This window comes from Oryza sativa, chromosome 6 (genome assembly GCF_034140825.1).
Source record: "Oryza sativa Japonica Group chromosome 6, ASM3414082v1".
Taxonomy (NCBI): domain Eukaryota; kingdom Viridiplantae; phylum Streptophyta; class Magnoliopsida; order Poales; family Poaceae; genus Oryza; species Oryza sativa.
In genome coordinates this window covers 9,441,319-9,468,290 of record NC_089040.1, presented here as the reverse complement: position 1 = coordinate 9,468,290, position 26,972 = coordinate 9,441,319, and the positions used below count along the sequence as shown (strand labels likewise).

At 39.4% G+C, this 26,972-nt stretch overlaps 3 protein-coding genes across 6 annotated transcripts; 1 reads left to right on the top strand and 2 right to left on the bottom strand.

Annotated features, from left to right (window-relative positions):
• Positions 1 to 999: 999 nt before the first annotated feature.
• Positions 1,000 to 3,174, bottom strand: LOC4340742 (LRR receptor kinase SERL2-like). 2 transcript variants are annotated; one of them, XM_015788425.3, is made up of 7 exons: positions 2,902 to 3,174; positions 2,664 to 2,796; positions 2,480 to 2,551; positions 2,210 to 2,353; positions 1,612 to 1,683; positions 1,459 to 1,518; positions 1,000 to 1,354 (listed from the first exon to the last, which is right to left on the bottom strand). In XM_015788425.3, the coding sequence occupies exons 1-7, from the start codon at positions 2,990 to 2,992 to the stop codon at positions 1,285 to 1,287; spliced, it is 642 nt and encodes a 213-aa protein (XP_015643911.1). In that variant the 5' UTR covers positions 2,993 to 3,174; the 3' UTR covers positions 1,000 to 1,284. The 2 variants fall into 2 exon arrangements, 1 of the variants encoding a protein (XP_015643911.1); XR_010741900.1 differs by having other exon boundaries at positions 1,050 to 1,354; positions 1,612 to 1,726.
• Positions 3,175 to 7,073: 3,899 nt separating this feature from the next.
• Positions 7,074 to 9,169, bottom strand: LOC4340741 (H/ACA ribonucleoprotein complex subunit 2-like protein). Its single transcript, XM_015785990.3, has 4 exons — positions 8,943 to 9,169; positions 8,767 to 8,836; positions 8,420 to 8,525; positions 7,074 to 7,471 (listed from the first exon to the last, which is right to left on the bottom strand). Exons 1-4 carry the CDS (start codon positions 9,055 to 9,057, stop codon positions 7,310 to 7,312), a joined length of 453 nt encoding a protein of 150 aa, XP_015641476.1. The 5' UTR covers positions 9,058 to 9,169; the 3' UTR covers positions 7,074 to 7,309.
• Positions 9,170 to 11,089: 1,920 nt separating this feature from the next.
• LOC4340740 (uncharacterized) lies at positions 11,090 to 25,576 on the top strand. 3 transcript variants are annotated; one of them, XM_015788789.3, is made up of 33 exons: positions 11,090 to 11,456; positions 13,611 to 13,672; positions 13,802 to 13,894; positions 14,617 to 14,788; positions 15,731 to 15,846; positions 15,936 to 16,022; positions 16,102 to 16,218; positions 16,303 to 16,366; positions 16,442 to 16,584; positions 17,024 to 17,071; positions 17,367 to 17,435; positions 17,544 to 17,619; positions 18,176 to 18,306; positions 18,605 to 18,664; positions 19,812 to 19,872; positions 19,941 to 20,005; positions 20,076 to 20,137; positions 20,216 to 20,339; positions 20,415 to 20,472; positions 20,572 to 20,684; positions 21,148 to 21,225; positions 21,318 to 21,380; positions 21,482 to 21,577; positions 21,672 to 21,781; positions 22,382 to 22,571; positions 23,601 to 23,715; positions 23,809 to 23,921; positions 24,003 to 24,080; positions 24,421 to 24,495; positions 24,572 to 24,703; positions 24,786 to 24,839; positions 24,927 to 25,007; positions 25,201 to 25,576. In XM_015788789.3, the coding sequence occupies exons 1-33, from the start codon at positions 11,330 to 11,332 to the stop codon at positions 25,249 to 25,251; spliced, it is 3,084 nt and encodes a 1,027-aa protein (XP_015644275.1). In that variant the 5' UTR covers positions 11,090 to 11,329; the 3' UTR covers positions 25,252 to 25,576. The 3 variants fall into 3 exon arrangements, with proteins under 3 accessions (XP_015644275.1, XP_066167624.1, XP_066167625.1); XM_066311527.1 differs by lacking the exons at positions 11,090 to 11,456; positions 13,611 to 13,672; positions 13,802 to 13,894; positions 14,617 to 14,788; positions 15,731 to 15,846 and having other exon boundaries at positions 16,465 to 16,584; XM_066311528.1 differs by lacking the exons at positions 11,090 to 11,456; positions 13,611 to 13,672; positions 13,802 to 13,894; positions 14,617 to 14,788; positions 15,731 to 15,846 and having other exon boundaries at positions 15,957 to 16,022; positions 16,112 to 16,218; positions 16,465 to 16,584.
• The last annotated feature ends 1,396 nt before the right edge of the window (positions 25,577 to 26,972 follow it).

The window sequence follows — 26,972 nt, the reverse complement described above, 5'->3', positions numbered from 1 at the left end:
ACATCATGTTACCTAGGTACTATAAGGAACCATGAGGTACCAAAATTTACTCCTCAAGGACCGTAGAATTGCTCATGGTAAAAAAAAATCACAGCAAGATGTATTCAGTATTCACACCAACACACCAGACTTACAACTGACGGAATCTACCGTTTGCTCTCTAGCTTATCAGCTGCTACCAAAAATTTAAGTTTTAAAACATAATTATAGAGTTAATTTTCATTCTTCTATCGTAATATTTTCAGTATCGGTTTTGAAGTCGCTAAGAACACACTTATAAAAGATTTATTCAGAATTTTTTTTCGCTATTAAGCGTTACGGCTTATAGTTCGTTGTAGATGAAATGATGAGAATTCTTCAGAAAATATATTTGCGATTTTCACATATATATATAAGCGCTTCCAATATACTCACTGCAAACTTCCAAGCACAGGCATCGATAAACCTTGCCAGTATCGATGCAGTCATGCAGAGATTTGGCCAGACCATCAGAATTCAGAGGGATTCAGAAGCCATTGCTGAGGTAGGAGAGTATATGCATCAGACAGACAGACAGCCGGCGACATCCCGATATCCAAAGACAGCTTGGACAAACTTACAAACCAGCTGTGAAATCCGAACCAGCAATTTCCTGCCTTCACGTACGAATTCGGGACATATTCCTGCACCTGACGACAAGGCAAACAAGAACAAAACAGCTCGTAAGCAAGCGAAGCAAGCCTCGCCAGAAGAGGATAAAATTCAGCCACTGTGCAGCCCTTGACATGTCCCAATCATACACGCTGCCTGCCGATCTCGCATTCAGTGTTTTTTGCCTTTTCTTTTCCATCTGTTCACCTTTTTCTCAGCTAGCTGCTGGGTGCAACACCCAGATACAGTAATTCAGCATGTTTTGGCCAGGAAACAAATGCAACGTTCCAAGATCTGGTAGGTTCCCACAGAGCACAAAACGGGTTGTACAGGAGGTGCTAATTATATAATCCAAGGTACAGGCAATCATTAGTCCAGAAAGACTCTTTATTGAGTAGTGTTACATAATAGTACATTTCAAAGTAAGCTCACTCTAGGAGCTTACATCAAACTAATAAAAGCAACATCAAATAGTAAGTAGTCCCACATTTTTTTTATGTTTTTTAATGTTTGACGTTGCTTAGTTCGAAATTGAGCTAACCAACGTCAAATATTAAAGGATAGAGGTAGTAATTATTTAGAGACGGCGTTCTCCATTTGCTCTTTCAGTAAGCAGCATTTGAAGAACAGACGGAACAGTAAAATCTTCTTGATCTAATGGAACATCGCCATCGGCGCCATCCTGTAGCAATCTTGCTCGCAGATGAGGGGATTCCCCACTACGCTGCAAGAGAAGAGAAACCATGCAATTGTTGAACAACACTGAATAAAATAAAAAAGTTCATTTTTTTTTTGTTCCAAAGGATGAACTTGAAACTGCAAACTTACTTGTATCTTCTTGCCAATGATGCCGGTATCGGACCACTCAGGTTGTTGTAAGACAAATCTCTGAATCACCAAGTGCAGAGCGAGACAAAGCAAACTGATTAATTACAACAAACCAAAGCAACAGCAGGGGAAACTGGTGACGAATTTACTCACAGGAAAACAAGGTGCGACAGGTTAGCTGATGCAGAAGGAATTGGACCAGACAGGGTGTTGTTGTTCAGTCTCCTGATCAAAGTTACAAGAGAGCAATAGATGGACAGGCTCCCAACTTAGCATGGCAACAAAGAAACAACTATAACTATGTATACAAAATAGTATATGGTAAAGTCAATTTCTCTGTTAAGATGATATCCCTAGTTTCATGCATGCCATTTAAATAGTTATGAATCTTGTTTTAAAAATATAAATATATATAAGAACTAAATGTTGAAAAAATTAAAAAATTATATATTAGCTAAGCGTTTGATTTGTTATATTCATTTAAATTTATATGTGTTGAATTTGAACTTATATGTTTTAAAAGTGATATATCACATGATGATTTATTTTGCTTTTTTATAAAAAAAATATAAATATTTCGATGTGGAAGAAACGAGAAGAGCATCCACTCGAGGGAAAAAAAAACCACCTCGGTACATAATTCCAAATCATTATGAACAGTGCAGCAGTGCTTGAAAATTGTCTAAAAAGGGGAGCAGGCAGCATTCAAAGGCTTTGCAGTTTGCAGTTTGCACTGTGGAGCTGCACTCACAAGTACTGGAGGCTCTTGAGGTGGCCCACAGAGCAGGGGATTTCACCATGGAATTGGTTGCTGGAGAGATCAAGTCTCTTGAGGTTTGCCAGCTTGCCAATCTCTGCTGGGATTGGCCCACTTATGTTGTTGTTCTGCAGGAGACTGCACCATCAAAAGATCAAAAAAAGGAAAAAAAAATCAGTTTCAACTCAAACAAAAACTGGTCATGACAAGGCTATAGTGCCAATGCACATCCATGGACTGATGTGAGGAAGAAACACTACTCACATAGTCTCAAGATTGGTCAGGTCGCCGATGCTTGGCGCGAGCAGGCCAGAGAGATGCTGGCCTGGAGCTTCCCTGAAAAATATTCAGATAATATTCAGACAAGCAGCAGATGAGAGGATGCCGGCGCCAACAATATGTAACTATGTATTGCTTGCTTTGCTTTGCTTAATTGGTGCTTAATTACAGGGTAGTGACGAGGGAGTCCGGGGAGCAGGTGATCAAGGCCCAGCTGCAGGGATCGACGGAGTTCTGATCCCAGCTCTTGAGCACGCCATGGGGGTCCTCGAGCAGGTTCTTGATCTCGATCAGAGCTCGCACTGCAAATCACCACCAATTCACCACCACTAATCACTAATTCAGCACAGGCAAAGCTCATACCAAACCAAATGCAAGAATTGGAGCAGAGACAATCGCCAACTGGCCTTCGGTGTTGACGCCATAGGCGGAGAGGCGGGCGGTGGAAGGGGAGGAGGAGACTAGGAGGAGGAGGAAGAAGAAGAAAGGCGCCTCCATTGCTGATGAAGGTAGCTAGGAGTCGAGCTAGCAAATTAGCGTGATTAGTGGGAGGAGGGTAAGGGTAATCAAGGTGAGCTCTTTCTTTGGGTGGAAGAGGAGAGGACTGCCTGTGCTGTGCCTGCCTCAAATAAGTACTCCATCTGTTTCATATCACAAGTCGTTTGACTTTTTATCTAATCAAATTTTATTAAGTTTGGCAAAGTTTATAGAAAAATTTAATAATATATCAAGTTAGTTTCATTCAACATTGAATATATTTTGATAATATGTTTGTTTTGTGTTGAAAATACAAATACATTTTATATAAATTTGGTCAAACTTAAAGTTTGACTAGGAAAAAAAAGTAAAACGACTTTTTTTATAAAACGGAGGGAATAGTAAAATTTGATATCTTGGTACTCCCTCCGTATAATATGAAACGGAGGGAATAGTAAAATTTGATATCTTCATACTCCCTCTGTCCAGCAATATATGTTCAGTTCTTGTGAAGCAAAATATGTTCAGTTCTTGTGAAGCATATAATGATTAATTTGTTCAGTTCTTGTGAAGCACTAGTACTGCAAAATATGTTCAGTTCTTGTGAAGCATATAATGATTAATTTGTCCAGATGCTCTACACTTGAGTTGGTGGTTTTGCTTTTCTTTTTTAATTATTATTCTCTCTATGCGAGCTCGCCGAATTTGATTCTGCAAGGTCAAGGTCAAGTTCATCTTTTAAAAAAAAGGACTGGAATTTTTTTTTTAACCAAAGTGCCTGTAGCTATTGTGATTTGTCAGTTGTCTCAGAATCACAGAATAATATGGATGGACCGTAAAGGAAATAGCTCAATTCTCATAGTAAACTTATGCTTTTCAAAGGGTTCTTTAGTAAAGTTTAGAGGCAGCTAACTTAAGGACTCTTTTGTAACACAATATTTCAAAAACATAGAAATAGAAAAAAAAACATAATCCTCGTCCCAAAATATAACAACATAGTATTATCTGTCTAGATTCGTAATATTATAATGTGTCTAATATGGAACTAGATTGTTATATTTTAGAATAATGAGAGTAGTAGAATGTTGCACCTTGTGTAGCTGTGTATTCCTACAAAACCTTTTTTTTTTCTGAGAGAGGTTCCTAGAGACAAAGGAAACACATGAAAGCTCCAAATAGCTATTTCCATGGCATACATGACACTAAAAGAGAAAAACATGAGACCTTAACTTATTCATTGTTTCAAAGGGCTCTAAAAAGGAATTCTATCCATATGATTCAAATCCTACAGAAACCCTTAACTTTTGCTTTGTTCCAAAATCTTATTCTTTCACTACCAAAGGGACCAGCTTCCTTGACTTTGTGCAATTTGCAGTTGCGTTGACATGTGGGCCATATCAAAGTGAGTAATCAGTGACTCAACTGCAAACTACACAAAATCAAAGAATCCATTCCCCCCACCAAAGGCCTCAAATAATTCAATATTAGATTTCTCGCTTTTAGTTTATTGTAGGCCACTTTTTGCAACAGTTGACCGAATATGATTACTTTCTTGTATTCCTCTTCTAGAATCAGAACCTAAAATTTTCCTTTCGGAGTTACTTGTCCTTATTTGACAAATGGTTCCACTCATTTTAGGCCGAGTTTAGTTCCAAACTTTTTCTTCAAACTTTCAACTTTTGCATCACATCAAAACTTTCCTACACACACAAACTTCCAACTTTTTCGTCACATCGTTCCAATTTCAACCAAACTTCCAATTTTGGCGTGAACTAAACACACCCTTAAAACACTAGTTTATATCTCGTGTTTTGCTGTGGGATATGTGGATTAACAGATGCCATACTTTGTAGGAATGGTAGATGTACATGTTTAAATAATATAAAAATGATATGGGGATAATGATTTGATATTACTTGCATATTGAGTCCTGAAAATATGACAAAATTATAAATGAATGTCATTTTTGAATGATATTAAAAACTCTAGATAATAATTGCTAGTGAGTAATGATGTGGCATACTTGCATGTTAAGCTTTAAGAGTTAGTGAACATCAACTTTATAGTAAGATATGATTTTATAGTAAGATAGGATAAGCTAACGTATATTAGCGACAAAAGTTAATTTATGGGTAAAACTTTTTTACATATGTACTTTTAGCGGCTCAAAAGCCAATGTTGAAAACAAACTACGATTAAAAAAACATCAAAATTAGCTGCGTCTAATAAGACGTAGAACAAACAATGGAGCTATAGAAAAATGTAAATTTGTCGAATCTAGTAAGAGTAACATTTTTATTCAAAGAGAGTGGTTGATTCAGAATTGATTTTAACATTGCCAGCATTTTTATATACTAATTTCTATTGTACTTTCAATGGTAAAAAGATCAATTGCAAGTGATCTTCCATATCTTATCTTCTAAAGCCGTCAGAACCGCCCTCATTTGATTGGTACATGTGGTGCAGTAATTTACGATTGATTTAGCACGACTCATAAAGTAATCGTCGCGCCTGGTTCGGCTTCTCAATTAATCTGGAGTTCTGGATAGTACGCCAAAAAAGGAAAAGATAGAAAGGAAAAAGTACCCTGATGCATGCGCTGGTTAGGCACAAAGCTGGGCTGTATAGCTCAATTACGGGCGCTTCGGCCAAACAGACAAGGAGGAAATGAATATATAAGAAAGAAGTAGAAATATTTTAAAAATATCTTCAGACAAATACAATACATTATGATTGAACCAGATATTGAAACAAAGCAAAGTATCCTGGCCACATTGATGTCCTATATTACTAAAAAAATATTAATTAGAGAAAACTGAATGTATTCCAACCATCGAAAAATATAAGAAATATTTAATTTGCTTCGTTGGGACAAGGCTTTGATCAAGAATTATTCTATGAGGATATAATTTTCTGACACAAATTGACGTCATTGTTTCGATATTGAAAAATACTTATAGTCATGATTATGTTTTTATCACCTAAATAAATATATTAATAAAGTAATTATTGGTCAAAATCTTGTCCTAAGAGTACAAAATATTGGATCAAACTTTGTAATCCTCACAAAGATTTTTTTTTTAGAATATATACTTTTTGCTAATATTGCAATTTCTAAGTAATCATATGCAAAACTTTATGAAACCATTGCAATTTTCCGGAAAAATACCTTTTTTTTTCTTTTATTTTTTTCATAATAGAATCCACAGTCATTTGTTAAAGTTAAATAATGCAGCTTCCACTCAACAAAATTATTTACAAATAATAAATTACCATCTTACTGCGATTTGTCTAAAAACTCGACAAGCACAAAATTCAAATCCACTAATACGTCCCTTTGAAAGTATAATTTCTATTGGCATTAATTTAACTTGTGTAAAAATTATATAAGTATTTTAATCTCCTATATATGAGCTCTAAAGAATATGCATAGGCTATAAACTAGCTGCGTGCCAAGTGGCGAGTTTGTTTTCTAGTTTATACCAAATAACACACCAAACTTACAACTGGCTTCCGGACTAAACAAACTGAAGATCTTACCAGCATAGTAAATCAAATTCATAATCAATCAAAAGGTGAATTCAGAATCTGTATTTACTTGGCAATTCGCAATGCCAACTTCCAAGAACAGGCATCGATATACGTTCCCAGTATCGACATACCATCAGAGTATCGATGTACGACAAAAGTCAGAAGCAATTGCTGAGGTATGCATCAGACAGATTGCCGATATCACACATCCAAAGACAGCTTGCACGACCAGATGCAAAATCTGAACCATTTCCTGCCTGCACGTACGAAATAGGACATATTCCTGCAAGGACAAGCACCTGAAGACAAGGTACTACGCAAACAAGAACAAAGAATTCGTAAGCAAGCAAAGCAGCCTCGCCAGAAGAGGATAAATTCAGTCACAGTGCAGTCCTAGACAAGTCCCAATCAAACACGCTGCAAATTTTGCATTCAGTGCTTTGATCTGCACCTCTCAGCTGCTGCACCTGCGCAGGACCGACCCATCGATCCATGATCTGTGAGCGCGCCCACCAAATACAGGAATACAGCATATTTTTGTTAGAAACAAATGCAACATGCCAAGATCTGGTTGTTTCGCACAAAATGATTTATAGAGGAGCTAATTATATATGATCCAGGTAGGGAATCAATTAGTCCAAAAAGACAACATCCGATAGATAATCTAGCAGAGGAACTATTGTCTCCTACAGGCACTCGAAAAACATCCGCCACAGGTTGATGTCATGCTGACACAGTACAAAACAGGGCTGTGTGCTGGAAGTGGATGTTGATTCTGATTTTGTAGCTACAAGTACAAGTGTGAACTTAGAACATTGAAGACGTGACCTCAGCAACTTCAGACATAACTTGATCGTAGTCCGTCTTAAGTTTCTCCTTGACATCTTCCTCAAGCTCGCCCTTGGCTGGCTTGGTCAGAACCAATACACAACAGGTAGGCCTCTTGGTAGTCCCAGCTGTTGCGAGATCCTAACACAATGAGGGGAAAAAACATCAGTATCTCAAGTTACCCCTTGGCTTCGTGAGCATAGTTGGCGGTCACTAACTTATAGCAGTGCAAACATTACAGAAAGCATTACAAATTTCTACATTATTTAATTCCTTTCCCATTTTTGGTGATTTGTGGCACAAGATGTTGGCTTTATTGGACAATACAGGTCTTATTAGGAGCTGCATTGATCAAATTAATGAACATTTGTATTTTTCAAGGGGATACTTGAAGCAACACACGCTTTTAATCTGGGGTTGATATCAGAATAATTTTGTTCCAGACCTTCTCAGGCAGGGATCTTGGTGTCAGTGCACGGAGGGAGCAAATATTTATTGCATTAAAAGAAGACTTCACGATACTGTAGATAATCATATTAGAAACTAGTCAGAATGTAAATCCAATACTCATGGAAGTCTTTTCTAACTACCTTCATGGTGGTTGGTTTGTTTTTGGAGATCCCATGTATCCAAAACACTTCTCAACTCCTATCTATCAATCCCTACATGGTGTCTTGTGCTACATGTAGTGATTACGGTAATAATGTTTTCTATTCTTAAAAGAAAAGAAGAATTTCAGTACATGGTATGTGCAAATGGGCAACAAGGTGAGTCTTCACTCATTCCTAGGTGTTCATGGAAATAACTCTAATTTTACAAAGACTGTTTAAATTCAAGCTAATCGTACTCAGGGTAGCTCACTGTAAAGCACCAGCAAATGCATATTCCCCATTGTCGTTCAATAATCAACATGTGAAAGGCTGCAGCATTGTCATCTTTTATAATTGAACATGACTTGTTTCATTTAGTCTATACAAAGTAACCAATGGGAAATATGCTGCTGCTAGGGCTATCTGTGCTGTTCCCTGCCAATAGATTACAAGGGATTGATGTCGAGAAGTCTGAAGTTAAAGGGCATTACAAAAATACCTCTTTCGACGGAACATATACATAAGGAATGTTGGCTTCTTCGCAAAGGATGGGAACATGTGTTATCACATCAATGGGAGAAATGTTGCCAGCAATGATGCACAATCTGCAAACCAAAGCCATAAACAAAGTGGTTAGTGAGCTTGTCGATAAAACTAAGTAAGTGAACTTGTGGGAAACAAACAACATAGTGGATTCATATCGAGAATTCGATTAACAGCAAGGTTCCTCTGAAATTACATTTCAACCATAGTATATTTAGCCAAACTACTCGCTCTATTGTACCATTAAACTACAAATCGATAAGTAAAAAACGAGATGAATAGCACAAGAAGAAACCAACGCACCCTTTCTGCCCGCGGCGGATGCTCTTGACGACCTCCTTGACTCCTCGCTTCAAGCATTTGGCCTCAGACGCTGCAAATCGAAAGGAAAGAAATTGTAAAAAAAAAAGAAACCGCAGAATCGTTCGAAACCAACAGCAGGCGCAAACGGAGCCGGGGAAAGGATGATGATTCGGGACCTCGGCGGACGAGCTTGAGGGTTCGCTTGCAGAGCTTCTTGCCGGCGAGCGGCTTCGCGATGGGCGCCAGCGCCACGGGCGTCTTCTTCTTCTCCGCCTCCGTGTCGCTCCCCATCTCCCTCCTCTCCGGCTACTTCCTCCTCCTCGCCGCCGCCGCCGCCCGAGATTGCTGGCTCGCGCGCTTCTTCTCCGCAAGCTGGAACGGCGGCTAGGGTTTTTTGCGGCTCGAGCAAGCGAGGGGTTTAAGGCCAAGGGGCTTATAAAGCAAGCCCCTGCTCTCACCGACTTGTGGGGCCACCGATTGGTGGGTTTTAGCTCTGGGCTTGGGCTTTGTATAGATGGGCCTCATTCAGGCCGATTAGCAGTCGTAAAAAGTCCACATTGACTCCCTCCAAAATACATTCGATCTACTAATTCGTACCCACAACCGTAAAACCGGTATAGTGATTCCTCCAGCTATTTAAACCTGTATAAGAGCAAGTCTAATAGTACAGCCTACTACCAGCTCCAATTCATCTATAGCCAATCTAATAGCCAATTCATACAATAGTTGCTTACTATACTATTAGTATATAGTCCCACATGTCATACACACAGTGTGTCTTGGAGTCCGTGCTGCAGCTAGCTACAAATCTGTAACCCGCTGCTCTTCTCTCTCATCATTTATATCATTAAAATATGTTTATAGCCGGCAAATAGCCTGCTATTGTACCTGCTCTAAGATAAGGCTTAGGACAGCATTGATGGGTGGTATTAAATGACATGGCAATCGGTCAATTCCTTCCCTACCCTCTCCTCCCCCTCCCCCTCCCCCCCCATTTCCTCTTGACAACAAGGAGGCAACAATAGGGCTGCAGGAGATTGGTGGAGGCAACAGAGTGGCGACGGGGCGATGGTATGGCGATGGCAAGCAGCTGCAAGTAGCACACACATCAATAGCAGAGGGCCAGAGGGGCAGTGGTACAGCTTCCGCCTTGTCGTCATCGTCCGCTGGGAGAATGACCCACAGATAGTAGCGAGTGCGAAGGAGACCCATGTAATGGAGGTCGAGGTTATTGATTTTCCAAATTGTTCGAGCTTCTCCCTCTCACCACTGTCGGCCTCCCATCTCGTCTCCGCGTAGCTTCTTCTCCGCCGCCAACCCCCCGACGATGGGCAACGAGATCGAGACGGGAACCTTCCCGATGATAGGACAAATCGAGGGGCTGAAGCATAGAGGTGGAGCTGTTGCTTGTTATGTTAGATCGAGCACCATCTTCCTCAACAAGGCCTGACGCCAGAAAATGATCTTGATTTTGCTAAAGAAAAAGATTGTACTATGGAAAAATAAGTCTTCTTCTTCCAAAGATTTTTACGAATACGCCTTTTTGACATCGAAGTACGTTTTTTTGGAACTGCCATTCCAAAAGTGGGTGAGCGCGGAGATGGTTTGATTGAGCCACTGTGTCGCGTTGCCTAAAGCCCATCCCCGCCAATTATCATCTCTGTCGTGGCACACTGGTGCTCTTCATCTCTTCTACTCAACTGAAACATCGCTAGAGCTCGCATAGCCATGCGCAACACCGCCTCCTTCTATTGTTCATTACTACTAGAGCTATTCGATCCATGGTTGAGTGGTGGAGAGAGAGACGGGGGAGGAGGGAGGCGGGTGAGCTCGAGCTCGAAGGGGCTCGTTGGCCACCACTGTGTGCCAAGCGAATACAAGCACGAGATCACCATGGAAAGAAAGATAAGGGAGGAACATGTGGGTCTATGCTGTTCTTATTTTTTTCCTCCTATCACTTATGTGTGGGTCACATAACTATTTTTTTATTTCTTTTCTTATATATAACTGCCACGTCAGCGTAGGAGGATTAAGTCAACATGACAACGTCAATAAAACCATCCTCAAAACAGTCGAGAGAGTCATTGTGCAATACTTTGAGGAGTCGATATACCCGGTTTCGTGGTTTTGCGACTCAGAGACACGAATTAGAGGGACTAAATCTGGACTTTTTCCCTTAGCAGTCCTACCCGTATGGTGCCTAGGCCCATTAAGGCTGTACCTGACCTGCCGCCAGCCTGTGATGGGCCCCACCGGCCACGGAACACCGGAGCGGTGGGCCCACACAAAACCTTCTTTCCTCCCGACACTTGACTCGCTAGTCGCTACCCCTCTTCTTCTCGGCCGCCACCACCTCGTTTGTTTCCCCATCTCCTATAAAAACCCTAGCCAAAACCCGCGCGGATCCCGCCGCCTCGCCGCGTGATCCCTCCCCATTCGAAACCAAAATCCATCCCCGTGAAGGTTGCGCGGGAAGCCAGCGAAACAGGGGAGCGCGCGCGCGTGCGCGGGAGGAGGGAGCTCGAATCCTAGGCGGTGGTGGGTAGGTGGGTCGGTGGGCGATATGGCGGCGGGCGCGGGGGACGGCGACCAGAGGTGGCTGGTGGAGTGCCTGACGGCGACGCTCGACACCGCCCGCGACGTCCGGGCCTTCGCCGAGGAGTCGCTCCGCCAGGCCTCCCTGCTCCCCGGTTCGCCACCTCTCCCTCCACTCCCCTCTCCGTGTGTGTCTGGGCGTTTGATTATCGGGCTGAAGATGAATTTTGTTTCGAGTTGTTTCGGCCATCTCCTTCTCTTGAACTGTGTGCGCCTAATGGGCGCCGGTTGCGTGGTTGACGCCACTATTGCTCCAAAAATTCTGTTAGCAGATTGACATGAAGGGAGCTGAGCTCAATTTTAACTGAGACCGTTGTAGATGTTTGCAGTCCTTAATTGCTTTAGAGGATGTCAAAATGTTGTTTCTTTGTGGCAACGTGAAGGAATACATCCGCCTTTCTTTTTAAACCTGAAATGATCAGTGGTGTTCTTGTTGCTCTGTTGTCCTGGATAGGCTTCACTCTCTTTAGTGAAAGAACTATAGAGAACTACTGTTTTCCTTGCTGGATAAACAGAAAACAGTTTTTTAGCATAAACATTGTAAACTTGTTGGCTTGCTGTACATGTTAAAAGATTCATGCAACTTATTTGCACTAAACATCAATCTCATTGTAGCCTTTAACTATTTAGTACCCAATGCCAGATTTTTTTTTTGCTGGCCCGGCGAATATGCCAGCTGAACTTTTACTAAGAAGGAAGAGATAGTTTACAACAGGTTACCATACACACGCCAGCCAGGGTAAAGGAGCCCCTGGCGCCCACTACTGCTACAGGGGCCGAGTTACAGGGACAGAAACGTCGATACTCACAATGAACTTAGCAACTCTGCCGACTTCCATGAACTTAGCCACCATTCTTCTTCGATGGCTGCGCACAAGCACACGAAGTGATTGATGCTATTTTAGTTTTGGCGAAATTGGTTCTAGAGCATTGAAAGTTCACGTTTTTGTTTCTATAGTACCAAAAGTTACCGGTTCACTTTAATAGTACCGTAAGTTTTCGCCGTTTCCGTTTTTAGCACTTCCGTCAATTTTGTGCTGTTCTGCTGTTCACTTTGACCAGGATTGATTCTGCAAACTGCGCCAATTGAACTCCTTGCCCTTTTGTATGGCCTTCTTGCCTCCCAGTCCCAGCCTGTCCCCTCTGCTTGCTGCGATGCAGCCCTCGCCTACGTTACCACTGCCGCCGCTGCTCTATCGCGCCGAAGGTGTGGACGGCGGGAGGGTGTCTCTGGCGGCCTCACTCGCCCCGTCGACGCTACTGCCCCGTTCGTCGCTTCAGCCTCATGCTGTTGCCGCCACCCAGTCCATCAGCAGCACCTACGTCTCCAGCAACCTTGCCCTATCAACACGGCTCCTGCGTCCATGCCTAGCATGAGCCCCTCTTCCAACCAACAGCAATCTGGCGACATCATCCGTCAGTCGACAGCGTGCACCTCCTGCTAGCTAGCACCCCATCGATCACCAAACTCTTTTTTGAAATGTTTATTTCCTTCCTGCAACAGAATATAATTGCTGTTCAAATTGATAATTTGCTGGCTGCAAAAGAATGCCCTTATCGATTTTCCATGTGAGAGGAGATTAGACTAACTAGCAGATTAAGCTTCTTTTTGTTGCCGATTGTTCATGTGCACTTGAAAGTTGAAACCAGCACCGACGATTCAGGCGTACGGGCAGGCGGCGGTGCACACAAGCAATGCAAGAACGAACAGATGGCGACAGAAACAGAAGCTTGCTCGATTAACTCCCTCTGTTTTCTGCTTGCGTGCGTGGTTGAGTCAATCGTGGTCAAAGTGAACGGCAAACGACAGAAAAGTGACGAAAGTGTTAAAAGAGGAATGAAGGGAACTTTCGGTGCTATTAAAGTGAACCGGTAACTTTCGGTGCTAGAGAACCAAAAACGTGAACTTTCGATGCTTTGAAACCAATTTTTCCTAGTTTTGGCCACATCAGAAGTGATTGATCAGACCATTTTATTACATGCATGACAAAAACAGAACCATATAGTCTGGCTCTATAGCATCCAGTCCACATGCTCAATCTTGGTAGCGTCTTATGGGTTTTGCTCTATTGGTAATTGGCCTATCAGTTTAAAGCAAGTAAACTTTTGACCACCCAGCTGTTGGAGCAAATGCTTTAAATTGTTTGTTATTCTTCCATTTTTTTAATGGATAAAGTGCCTATTCCCACAGATTAATCTTATTATACAATCAGTTAACAAGGCCTGCTTTTATTGTAATTTTTACTCAGGATATGGAGCTGCCCTCACAAAAGTCACAACGAACAAGGAAATCCCATTTGGGTTACGTCAGATATCCTTAAACCATTTAATGAAGTTATTTTATGCCCAAAATTTGTAGCGCATACCCTTTCTCTGTTAGATTTGGCTTTCACACATTCTACTTCCAATTGTTGTTTGTTCGTCCTTCACTCCTCAGTACCTTGCTGCTGTCTTGCTAAAGCAGTTCATCAAACAGCATTGGCAGGAAGACGAAGAGAATTTCATGCCTCCTGTTGTTTCTGCCTCGGAAAAGGTACCATCATGCACTTTCAATCCTCTGGATAACACTAATTAGACTCAGTCCGTAACAGGCCCATGGTGCCATTCTTTTCTTTTCTCCCTTGGATTGTCAATACAAATTGTAATTCATGTGCGTGGTGTTATCTTCTCGCAGCAAGCACTATTTTCATGCTTGAAAACTTCTCATGTCAGAAGATTGTGAGTAATGATTAATGAGACAAGAGGTCCACATTATTACAACAAATATTCCACATGCATAGCTTGAATTGCTCATATTTTTTGATGCATGGTATCCCTTACTGTTCTAATCAATGAAAAAAAATTTAAAAAATGGTATAAATTGCAAGGACCATGGTGTCATGGCAATAGGGTGTCGCATGTCATGGTACAGCCAGCCTGCATGTCAGGCCCAGCAGCTTGTGGACAGGGAAGCTCCTACTTGCTATTTGTTTAGTTTGTTTCTTAGGCCTTAAGCCATTTCTGGATACGATCAGTTATTTGATTAATTAAGCATAATACTGTTTGGTAGGGCCATTCCATCTCTATTTCAGGTTGCTGACAGATCATTGTATGACAAACAAGAATTAACCAAAGACACATTAATCTAATTCTAATAGTTCACTGCAATCTAATTCTAGCATGTGACACTGACACATGGGCTTACTATGTAAATTATTGTTTTCTAATATGATATATTCTTATCGCATTATTTTGCTTCTCCTTATTTATCATTAGGTGATTATACGGCAACTCCTCCTTACATCGTTGGATGATTCTCACGGGAAGATTCGTACTGCTATTGGCATGGCTGTAGCAGCTATTGGGCAGCAAGATTGGCCTGAAGACTGGCCTGAGTTACTTCCCTATCTCTTAAAGTTAATTTCTGATCAAAGCAATGGTTGTGGAGGTATAGAGAATTCTTTTGCTTCCCAATATTTTTGAAACCAGGGTGTGCAGCTATTTTAGAGGCCTTTTTAGAGTCATTGAGCTTAAACTTAGAGCTGCTGGATTCCTTCCAGCATAGCTCTTCCAAATAAGCTGTTTTTGTCACAATTTCCTGGACAAGCTGTAGGCCCTGGCTGAGATTTCAGCAGGTTTAATTTCTTTAAATAGCTAGCTTCTAAGAGAAACTGGTGGAGAGGTGTAAGATTCCTTAAGAAACTGCCCCTTTTGTGAGGGTTTTGTCTTGCTATGTCTTTCATCTGAAGCTTAAGCAATAGGAAACAACCACAAACTTATTTGTCTAAAGAAGTTCAAATGGCATCCATTAAAGCGAACTATTCTATGTTGCATGGTACAAACATGGGTATGGTACGCAACAGGCTACTACATATATGTAGGATTGATAATAGTATGAGAATTCTTGTTTCTGGATTGACTTATATAAATGGTGTTCTATTCAACACTATCAGGAAAAGTTGTAATTTTTTAACAGTTTTGTCCCTCCACCAAAAACTACAGGTGTTTATAATAAAATGAAAATTGCACTCGTCTACTTTTGTTGTTGTTGTTATAGTGTTTCCTTCCTTTGAAAAGAATGGTTACGAATTGAACAAAAAGATCCACTTCTGGCATCTTCTTTAAGCTCTCCTGTTTTATGCTTCGCCATGTTGGTGGCTGTGTCAGTGTCTGACACTAGTACCTAGCTTACACTACTAGAATTCTAGTTTTAGTGCTACATAGTCTAAATAAGAAAAAAAACATCTTAGGATGCTCATATGGCCCTAACACTGACTACTAAGATGATGAAAATATTCTAATTTTGGAATTTGTACATTCTTTTTCTCTCTGAAATCAGTTACATGAATTTAGTAATTACCTATTACAACTTTCAACTTACTGTCTGTAGTTCGTGGAGCATTAAGATGTCTAGCTCTTTTATCGGATGATTTGGATGATACATGCATTCCAAAATTGGTGCCAGAACTTTTCCCTTCATTGTACAGTATAATATCATCTCCTCATGTAAGTCTCATACTGTTTAATGTCTGTTAAATTTCTTTTATCTAACTGCTATGGAGGCATTTATTTGTTTATCCAATTTTGAAAAGCAGCTGTACGAAAATTCTCTTCGTGCGAAGGCCCTTGCAATAGTCCATTCATGTATTTCCATGCTTGGATCAATGACTGGTGTATATAAGGTGGATTGTCTTGTTTATTACTCTTTCTGCTGTTTCTACATATTAGTAGGAAACAAACTAAGGTGATCTGTTGGTGCAGAGAGAAACAGTCAGTTTGATAAGTTCAATGCTTGATCCACTCATGGAGCAATTCTCTGCAATTTTGAATTCACCGGTGCAGTCCCATAATCCTGATGACTGGAACATGCAGATGGAGGTATACATCATATAATCTGTGTTGTGAGGTTGTAAGCATGCATTGTTAATAGTCGCTGAAGCTTTTTGCTTGTCTTGTGACCAGGTGCTTAAATGTTTACTTCAGCTTGTCCAGAACTTTCCTGGGTTGCCTGAAGCCAAAATTTCTGGCAAGTGCAAATGACTTGTTATGATTTGTTACCCCCTCTCCCTTTTTTTATGACGAATGGGGCAATTTTTTGCAGCTGTTCTTGCCCCTTTATGGCAGACCTTTGTCTCATCCTTCAAGGTCTATCAATTGTCAATGATTCAAGCCTCGGAAGATGTGGATTCTGTTGGGTATGATTCTGATGGTAGTGAAAGAAGTCTGGAGTCTTTTGGGATTCAGGTAATATCTTGCATTTCCGTTTTGTTGAAACTTCCTTTTCCTGTTGTTACATTTTTAGATAATGGATAATCCAGCCTTTACTTCAAAAGAAGCTACAACCACTTATTACAATGTTCATAACTGAAGCAAAAGCAAATGTGCATACTAATAATGAAATGTGACAAGAAGACAATCCTGTTATTACTTATCACTGAATTTCAGACTCTAGATTTCTTTCACTGCCACCATTCCTGTTATTTTAGGGAATACGCAAAAGACTTGCACACCTTTGTATTAAGATAGAAAAAAAAAGCCAGATGCGATGGTCGATCTTACGGAGGATCGACCCACCAAATAGTTATTACAGACTATTCATCACGGCAACAATGACATAATTCCCTTTATTGTACTCCATTGTTTCATTTGCTTTCATATCTCAATATGTTCTTGTCCTTTTCAGTTATTTGAGCTATGGATATCAATTGTGGGGAATTCACGGTTAGCAAAGGTATGACATTTCAATGAATATTATGTTCATTTTTATAAAAAAAACAAATACTGCCTCTGTCCCAAAATATAAGGAGTTTTAGGGTTGGACACGGGTATTAAGAAAGTAGGTGAAATTAAATGTGTGAAGGTTGTGATTGGTTGAGAAGAGAAGGTAGGTAAGAAAATTAAGAGGTGGAAGGATGTGATTGGTTGAGAAGAGAATAAGTTGTTATTTTGTGGGACAAACGTTGAAGGCTAAAAGTTATATTTTTGGATGGAGGGAGTACTAACTATTTTTTGTGCTGTTCTACTAGATCATTGCTGGGAACATTAAAGAGCTAGCATATTATACTATAGCGTATCAACAGATAACTGAAGAACAGGTATGAGCTGGCTGAATCATCATTAATTCATCTTACTTTTGGCAAATTGTGTTTTTGGTTGTTTTTGCTTGCAAACGCTTACGTGTTCTCTATTCTTTTTGTTTCTAGTTGCAAAACTGGTCACGTGATGCTAACCAATATGTTGCTGATGAGGACGATGTGACTTATAGCTGTCGCGTATCTGGTATGAACTTTAACATTGTTTAATTTTTCTTAACTTGGTTGGATGGATTTTAACAGTGCGATGTGCCGACCGGTATTTTGCTGTGTAAAGTCTAAAGGAACATAAGATTCATAAACAGAACAGGTTAAACTAAGCAAATAACAAAATAGAGTACTGTTACTGTAGTACTGCATATATTCCCTCAGACCCAAAATAAGTTCATTTTCACCTATCTCACACATACCAATACAAACCAAAAAGACTAGAATACCTTTATTAAACCCAATGCAATTATTCTCCATTTTATCTACTCCCAATGCCATTATTCCCTATTTTTTACAAACTCCGATGCAATGATTACTTAAAAATGAACTTATTTTGGAACAAATGGGAGGAGCCAAAAATGAACTTATTATGAGATGGAGGGAGTATTAAGCTATATGCTCTGAGCCTCCGATTAGGTACTCGGGAAATATTCTCTTGATGTATTTGCAAGACTCGCATTCTTCTTTACAGTTTACTCTTCGACAGATATTTTTTTCGAAATGTAACATGTTTTCCTCGTCTTGGTTTTCAGGATCTCTTTTGCTGGAAGAGATAGTTACTGCTTACGATGAATACGGAATAGAGTCAGTTTTGGAGGCTTCACAGATGCGTTTTCATGAATCACGTGAACTAAAGAAAGCGGGTTCTACTGACTGGTGGAGAGTAAGTTTTTGATTTTTTAAATTACTAAGAAATCAAAACTTTGGACTTGCTGCTTATAAACAATGTTACTCTGCTTATCATGTTCCTCGGTACTTTTACCTTCTGGGTTATGTGCCTTGATTTTAGATTATTGCACTTTCAAAAAACAGAAGAAGCACCTTCAATGATTCTTCTTTGATTATTTCTTGTTTGGCAATCGGCCATATTTGAATTTATTTCCTAACAAATATTAAATCCCAAGTATGTTCATAGTGTCCTTAATTGACTTATCTGATTTACCCCTTTTTTTTTGTTCCAGCTGCATGAAGCATCATTTTTTGCTCTAGGTTCACTTTCCGAACAGCTCTGTGAAGCACAGGTTGGTTTTTAATTTTATAATAATCAGCAATTTCATTGACTCCTTTTCTTTTGGCAAATGTGCCCTATAATTTTCTCTAGTTTGCATATATAAAGAATTGTGCCATTTGGACCAGGCATCACATTCCTACTTGTTATCTAAGAGCTTAACATATCGTAATTCAGCTATTCCATCAGTTTGACTACTGTAGGTATGATTTGGATTTTGGAGTGTTCCAATGTGGTATGATGGTATTGTTTGCACTAGAGCTGAAAAAAAGAGAGGGGGCAGACATCCTGAATCTGAGGGAAATACTAACAAATCACTTGATTCAGTTCAGTATATACTGCCAACTTTAAATATCCTATCGCATTGTCATGCTAACTAACATCAAGCCAAAGTTAATACATGGTAGACAACCTCAGATCTGACTGTATTTAAGCAAAGCAACTTGTGCTCATGGCAGATAGTTGATAGGGTTGGAGGACGAAGAGAAACTATTCACCATATGTCCATGCTCCTTTAGTTCACGCGAGTGGGTTGTTTTCTATATGATTATCTTTTTGATGGAATCGTTAGGATTGACGCACTGACTTTAGAATTAAGCAACAATAATGAATTAATATAGGCCCTCCAAATGTTCAACCTCCAAGCCTGCCGTCTTGCAGGATTACTATTCGTGCACTTTTCACCCGTGCAGACAGTACCCACACATTACTGTAAGCTGAAACTTAGGTTTCTTGTTTTAGAGATAAGGGAAGAATGGATTGTAATTTATTTACTTGTTTTGAGGATCAAGTTATACATCTATATAAGGATCCATGGTATTTCTCCTGAGATGCCTCCATTTCCACCATGTAGCTTGGGTTCTTGGCCCTACCCCTTGTCCCCCTTGTCATGAACTATCTTTATAACAAACATTACAGGAAGTGGCTAATGGGGACTGGGACTTTGGATCATGGAATGCTTTATGTTGACCATTCTCTTAACATAAGTCAATGTATGTTTTACTACCTCATATGGCAGTCCAAGCTGATGTATTTAACAAGCAGCCATGATTTCCTAACTTAAAACAAGATTCCCCTTGCAACATACTTACATATTGAGAAAACACATTGATAGGATTTATGGCATTTTATTATTCACCATTTGAATTCTGATTGTTTAGGATTCTGGTTACAACGTGCGAGATTTACTTGAGCAGATGGTAACTGACACTGTGGGAACAGGTATCTTTCTTTAGTCTGAAATGAAGAATTGTTTGTTCATGTGCTATTACTAATATTATGACTTTTAGAGGTGCACCAGTACCCGTTTCTTCATGCACGTGCATTCTCCATTCTGTCTAAGTTCTCTTCAGTGGTAAGTTTCCTTTTTTTTATGTATTTATTTTCCTATATGTCCAGCAAGCTGATTTGGGAAAACGTATCAGATAAGTAAGGAAATCTGCGAACAGTATCTATGCAGTGCTGCTCATGCAATTGCCTCAGATGTGTAAGGCCATGAATTTATTCGTCTTATATTTCTTGACTCAAGGGCGAATGATATTTGTCTGACATATTTGTTTGGCAGACCTCCCCCAGTTAAAGTTGGTGCTTGTAGGGCACTGGCGCAACTTCTGCCAGAATCTAACCAGAGCTTGAATGTGCCCAACATTATGGGCATACTCTCATCTCTTGTTGATCTTCTGGGGAAGGTAAATTTTAATTTAAAATTGAAAACATTACCTGCCTTGAGTTTTTTGAAATGAAGACATGCTATTTTGTGGCAGGCATCTGATGAAACGCTGCATCTTGTTCTAGAAACCCTCCAATCAACCATCAAATCTTGTATGTCAGCATGTGTTCCAATGTATCTTGTGGCAAACTATGTTTTGTGTTGCACATTTTGCCTTTTTCTTGGTTGATAATTATCTGCTTGGTATGTAGGTGGTGAACAGTCAACATTAATTGAGCCAGTCATCTCTCCTATCATCCTAGATGTTTGGGCCCAACATATTGCTGATCCATTCATCAGCATCGATGCTGTTGAAGTGCTAGAGGTAGGTTATCGTCAGACTTGGGCAGTACAACACATGACTTTTCTTGAATGCAGGAATCGATGCTTTTAGTTCATGTTGAAATTTTACACCATTTTACTTCATTTTCTGAACACATGATAACTGATGTACAACAGAAAACATTTAGATTTTTATTTCTGTGTATCAATATAGGTCTGGCATATATTTGTTTTTTCCAGAGGTATGCAAGATTGCGAAAGATGATGAAAATAATATTTTATTGGATGAATGAATGTTTCTTTAAAGCAACCAAAAATAATTTTAGGGTAGGCTGAGTTTGAAACAGATTATTGAGTGGATTGTTCTGCGGATTATTTACTTGATTTTAGGGGTAAATTAAATATTTTTACCTTTTGACAGCCGAAGTTTGGATTTGGAACTTTTTTGTTAATGTTCTTGATTACCTTAAAAGTTACAACCCACTAAACAGGATTCTAGTTTTTAGGCCATCAAGAATGCTCCTGGATGTTTAGAACCACTTGTATCACGGATTCTGCCAACAATTGGGTCCATTTTAGAAAAGGTAAGACACTTAATTCCAGTTTCACATTATTATTACCTTCCTTCCTTCATTTACCAGTGTTATGCGAATCTAATTTATGGCTCATATCCTAGCCCAAGATCCAGCAGAACGGTCTTGCTGCAGGCTCACTGGACCTGTTGACGATGATACTGAAAGTATGTCGACACATTATTAAGTTCCATAAAGTTCAAGACCAAATATTTCTTATAAGCAGTGCCTGAAGCTTCTAATCGGCATCTTGCAATTCATATTTCAGAATGCTCCAACTACTGTGGTTAAGGCGATCTTTGATACATGTTTTACATCTATTATTCAAATCGTTCTTGAAAGTGATGACCATGGAGAGATGCAGGTAAATGCTTACATGTGGTTCAATCATTGAAGTCATAATTGATGGTACTTTTGTGGACATATACCTTTAATATGGCAATTTTTTGTCAATTTAGAATGCGACAGAATGTTTGGCAGCATTTATATCGGGTGGGCGGCAAGAGTTGCTTCTCTGGGGTGGTGGACAAGGACGTACACTGAAGATGCTACTCGATGCAGCTTCAAGGTAACGTCAAGACTATAGATATTTGATTCATTTCTGTCATCAAATTTAGCATTATAGAGTACATAAGAATCAAATGGCTTCAATCTGTACATCCTGACAAACTTCACCATCTGTCAAAAGGAATGCATAAAAAATTAACAACATGGCATCAATCTTTGTCCAGAGCTAGGAGCTCATATATGCTTCTCTCTGAAATTTGATCTGCATGTTAACAGCCAAGCATAATTTCAAGCTGAATCAAAACGTGCCATTAGGCGAATGCAAACAATTAAGCGCTTCCTACACTAAAATGTAGTTCCCCAGTAAACGTACCTGCATCTTTGTGGACTTGACAAAGATGTACTAAAAAGAGCAGCAATCAGGATTTTTCATGTGCCTTGTTTGGATACATTGCTTCCTTTTGATGAACCAATCAACCCCTTTTGTTGAATATTTCCATGCTATCCCTATAATAGGAGGTGCAACACCATCTCTCTATCATACACACAGAGAAAGAAGAAGGGGGTAAATAGTTGGAGTACACCCCTGCTTTATGCCTTAAAATTTGTTTTGGTACTTGGAAGGCATAACCATACAAACACCTCTTCAATGTCTTTGCAGGCTTTTAGATCCTGTGTTGGAAAGTTCAGTATCACTATTTGTCGGGAGTTATATTTTACAACTTATTATACATCTGCCTTCACACCTATCTCCCCACTTTCCTGAGCTTATTGCTGCTATTGTGAGACGTATGCAATCCAGCAGCATTACTGGATTGAAGAGCTCTCTTGTTGTTATAGTAGCAAGACTTGTGAGTTGCATCTCTCTCTCTCTCTCCCCTGGTTAAGTTGTTTGGATTTCTTACTACCCATGGTGGATTATAATTCGATATATTCACTTTTCACTTTAGACTAAGTTTGAATTAGTGTTTTGGTTATCTTAGTATCTTACATGGTTATTATTTTAGTTATTATTTGTTTTAGTCCTGGGTCTCTTTTCTACCCAACCGCAGTAGGATTATGTTCCTATCATCATTACCTAATAACTGTCACCCTATGTTTTCTAGTAAAGTGCATTACCAGTCCCTTAACTTGTCCCATGTGTCATCTTGGCCCCTAAACTCTGATAATTCAGTTCCAGACCACCTGAACTTGTTATATGTTTCACAAAATGTCTAAACCTCCCAGTCAATATCCCCTCTCACCCATGTGGCACGTTTGACTGTGCTTCTGTGGTCATCTAACTAACATCTCCAGGCCCGATCCCGTGTTGCACCTCCTTGTAATTGACCTGGTACAAATCTGAATGTGTAATGGGTATGAGTGAACTGCTAAGTCTAATACTGTGGCTCTAGGACCTGCAGTCGTCGCCTCCTTGGTGCTGTGCCAGTGGTGGGTCCTTGAGCTTAGGACAGTCGTGCTATGCTGAACTCCTAGAGCTCAATGTGCTTGGGCAAAACTGATGTGTGCAAAACATCCTAGAGAGGTCAACGATGGTCAGTTTTTAGTTGCACAGAGATGGTGGAGATGGTGCATGGAGGAAGCGGTGGCAGTGGGGTTTGGGAGATAGGAGAGCGGGTGGTCAGAGATGTTATAGTGAAAGACTCGGGCAAACATGTATTGGGTATGCCACATCAGCATCTGAAGCTATTTTTATTTGGATTCTGGTGAATTACTTACCAAATTTGGGGTCATTAGAATATGCATCTTCGGAGTTCATGGACATAATGACGCCGTGGGACAAGTTTTTAAGGATTGCTAGTGAAATTTACTCTTGTATTTTGAGCGAAGGGGAGGGAGGTGGTGCTTCAGGAAATTCTAACATTTATCACCTGCTACAGGTACATCTGAGTGCACCAAATGTTGATCAGTTTATCAACCTCTTACTTGCAATTCCTGCTCAGGGTTATAACAATTCACTTGCTTATATCATGTCTGAATGGTCACAGTTACAAAGTAAGAGCTCATAAAACAGAATATCATTGAATCAAACAAATGTGACCTTTTTATTTTGTTCGTATAGTAAGAGCTTTTCAACATCCTGTGTAGGTGAAATTCAAGGAGCCTATCAGATAAAGGTTACAACCACTGCATTAGCTCTTCTCATATCTACTCGTCATCCTGAGTTATCTAGGATTGAAGTCCAAGGGCATATTATTAAGGTAATACCATAAAAGTTTTGTTTGCAACAGTTCCTACCTGCTTATTAGCAGTCCATGGGTGTCTTACACACAAAAATTCAGACTAGCGCAGGTATAACTACACGGTCAAAAGCTAGGGTGGCTCCTGATCACTGGACCAAGATTCCACTCCCAGCTAAGGTAAACAATTATTATTTGCCATAATAATTCCTCCAAAGTCCAAAATTCAATTCTTAAAGAGCTTTCAAAGCAATTTTCAATTCCAGAAGGAGATGAATCTGCACAAATATCGTTTTAATATATTTTGTTTGTACATAATGTCTACTGTTGAGTCAGACCTCAATTTTCTTTTCGCATGGTACTGTAGCATTGGCTAGAGTCCATTAGTTAGTTTAGAGACAAGGTAAGATTTAGTTGTTCCTTTATTTTTGGTATAAACTACTCAAGGGTCAAGTCATTGCCATCTATCGAGCAAGAATGAAAATATTTACCTAAGCATACCTGAACATGGATTATGCAGATCTTCTCACTGTTAGCAGATACCTTAGCTGAAATTCAGGAACAAGTTGTTGGTGATGAAGACGATTGTGAAGAGGTTGCTATACTTCTCTTGACACTGAAAATTTTAAACTGGACTGTTTTTTTTTTGTTAACATTGGTTGTCAATACAGGATAGTGACTGGGAAGAGATTCAGAATGGTGATTCTAGTATTCCACATGATATGATATACTCAGCATCAGTTCCTTCAAATGCTAAGCCATCAGTTGAGCATCTAAATGCAATGGCGAAAGTTTTTGATGAGGTAAGTCAGTGGCTTGTCATGCTACTTTGTAATGTTTTGTTGTATTAATTCCTTTATATTTACCCCTAATTACATACAATAGGATGACGACGGAAGTTATGATGATGACCTGGCAAAAGCTGACTCTCTTAATGAGGTTTGCCTTCGCAGCAAAGTCCATCTAATATAAATAAAGATAATACACATACAATCAAGTAAAGGAATTCTTTTTTTCCCCTTACAGGTGAAGCTGTCGGACTTTCTAACAAACATCTTTGTCAAATTGTGGGAGAGTGATCGGCTGCTTTTTGAATATCTTTGCCAGGTAACACTCCTTTGCTGTTTTCTTTCATTATCTTTGAAAACTAATGTTAAATGGCTGTTTTATTTCCATTATCAATGAAAACATAACATTTCATGGGTGTATTAATTTTCTTCTTTTGCTTTGCTGAATGCTAATTGCTATAAATCCCATATATGAATACTACATCAATGTTGTACTGTATTATCCTTTGCAGGCCCTAACAGATTCACAGAGGACTGCTGTGGACAAAGTTTTGAGGAAATAAAGCGCATACATGATTGAGATATCTACATTTGGTCCTATTCCACATTAGCCATTGGGTGAGCTTTGATGCTTAGTGTAGGTTTATTGATTAAGAGTTCTGTGTACAATGTGAGGCGAGTCCTCGAAGGCAGGAGTTGGTGGTGTGTGGTTTTGTTAGTGTAGGTTTATTTATCCAAATTTGTCTAGATCCGAAAGTGAACCAACTTAGAAAATACAAGCAAAAATTTGCCATTTGTGTGTTCATGTGACGTGTTGGATGGTGTATTGTTTGTATCCATATGTTTGGTTCGTGAAAGAAGGCAAGGAAATTTTTTCATAGCGGTCCACCCGTTCAGTGCTTTCAGGTCAATCGGAGTTCTGTTTCATGAAATTTATAAACCTTGTGTTTTGGTTTTGATGAGCTGCTCCCAAGATCCAGTCGACATGAGTGCAAGTCATTTGTTTTGCATGAGAGCTTAATCGATAGAGTAAATTGTTTCACTTCGTACCGGGTTTAGTATATACTCCCTCCGTATTTTAATGTATGACGCCGTTGACTTTTTAACAAACGTTTGACCTTTTGTCTTATTTAAAAAAATTTATGTAATTATCATTTATTTTATTGTGACTTGATTTATCATCAAATGTTCTTTAAGTATGACATAAGTATTTTTGTATTTGCATAAAAAAATTAAATAAGACGAATGGTCAAACGTTGGTTAAAAAATCAACGGCGTCATACATTAAAGAGTAGTATATCAAAACAATTTTCAATTGACACTAGATTGTGTCATATAACTGAAGGGATTTTTTTTTTTGAGAATAACTGAAGGGAAATCCTTTTAGGCTGCGTTCCTTCCCATTCCTAACTCCCCCTCCTTTTTTCCGTGCGCATGCTTTTCAAACTGTTAAACTGTGTGTTTTTTGCAAAAAGTTTTTATACAAAAGTTGTTTTAAAAAACATATTAATTCATTTTTGAAAAAAAAGTTAAAACTTAATTAATCACACGCTAAACGCTGCTTCATTTTGCTTGCCGGGGAATGCTCCCGAACACAGCCTAATCATGAGTCGAACTTCTGATTTTTTTTTTTTTGAATTTAGATCATGTTTCACAAAGTTTTATCCATATTTTATCAAATTTAATGAAATATTTATAGGTTTGACAATGTAAATCATGGTGTATGTAACTTATTTGAAGGCAACCTGGTGTAAACTGAAAAAAAAATGTGTTAAACCTAGGGCATCTTTGGATTGAAGCCAATTCTTACCTTACCAATTATTTGATAGTTTTGAGTAGCACTTGTTAGCTATTTGGATTGAGGCCAAATCTTACCGATTCAATAGGGTTAGAAACGAACAAAACCCTATCAAAATATTGGTAGTGCCAAAACTTGCCCAAGATTTGGCATTACCAAAATTTTGGTAGGGCTTCAAACCAAAACAACCCCTAATGTAAAGTGTAATTTACTCATTTGATAAATGACCATGCAAGACTAGATCCCGAGCTCATCACGGATGGGTGCTCAGGAAAGTGAAGATAACCCAAACTTAATCGATATTAAGATTGCCAAGAATCTTAAGAAATAAGCACATCACAACTCACAAGGAACACATCATGCTATATCCTATGCTCGTAACATTAGTTAGGAAATTAGGAACCAATCAATGACATAGGTAGCAACCAGCTACAGAAAGTCCATGGTTTCATCTGGAAAACACGCCATCCATCTGGTGATCAGCAA

Coding starts and splice junctions, on each gene's coding strand:
- LOC4340740 (XM_015788789.3), top strand. CDS start 11,330: ATGGCGGCGGGCGCGGGGGACGGCGACCAGAGGTGGCTGGTGGAGTGC. Junction 16,219..16,302: donor ACTGGAACATGCAGATGGAG/GTATACATCATA, acceptor TCTTGTGACCAG/GTGCTTAAATGTTTACTTCA. Junction 23,922..24,002: donor TCCAAGGGCATATTATTAAG/GTAATACCATAA, acceptor ACAAAAATTCAG/ACTAGCGCAGGTATAACTAC.
- LOC4340741 (XM_015785990.3), bottom strand. CDS start 9,057: ATGGGGAGCGACACGGAGGCGGAGAAGAAGAAGACGCCCGTGGCGCTG. Junction 8,837..8,942: donor CCTCAAGCTCGTCCGCCGAG/GTCCCGAATCAT, acceptor TTCGATTTGCAG/CGTCTGAGGCCAAATGCTTG. Junction 8,526..8,766: donor ATCCGCCGCGGGCAGAAAGG/GTGCGTTGGTTT, acceptor TTTGGTTTGCAG/ATTGTGCATCATTGCTGGCA.
- LOC4340742 (XM_015788425.3), bottom strand. CDS start 2,992: ATGGAGGCGCCTTTCTTCTTCTTCCTCCTCCTCCTAGTCTCCTCCTCC. Junction 2,552..2,663: donor GACTCCCTCGTCACTACCCT/GTAATTAAGCAC, acceptor AATATTTTTCAG/GGAAGCTCCAGGCCAGCATC. Junction 1,355..1,458: donor TCATTGGCAAGAAGATACAA/GTAAGTTTGCAG, acceptor CTTCTCTTGCAG/CGTAGTGGGGAATCCCCTCA.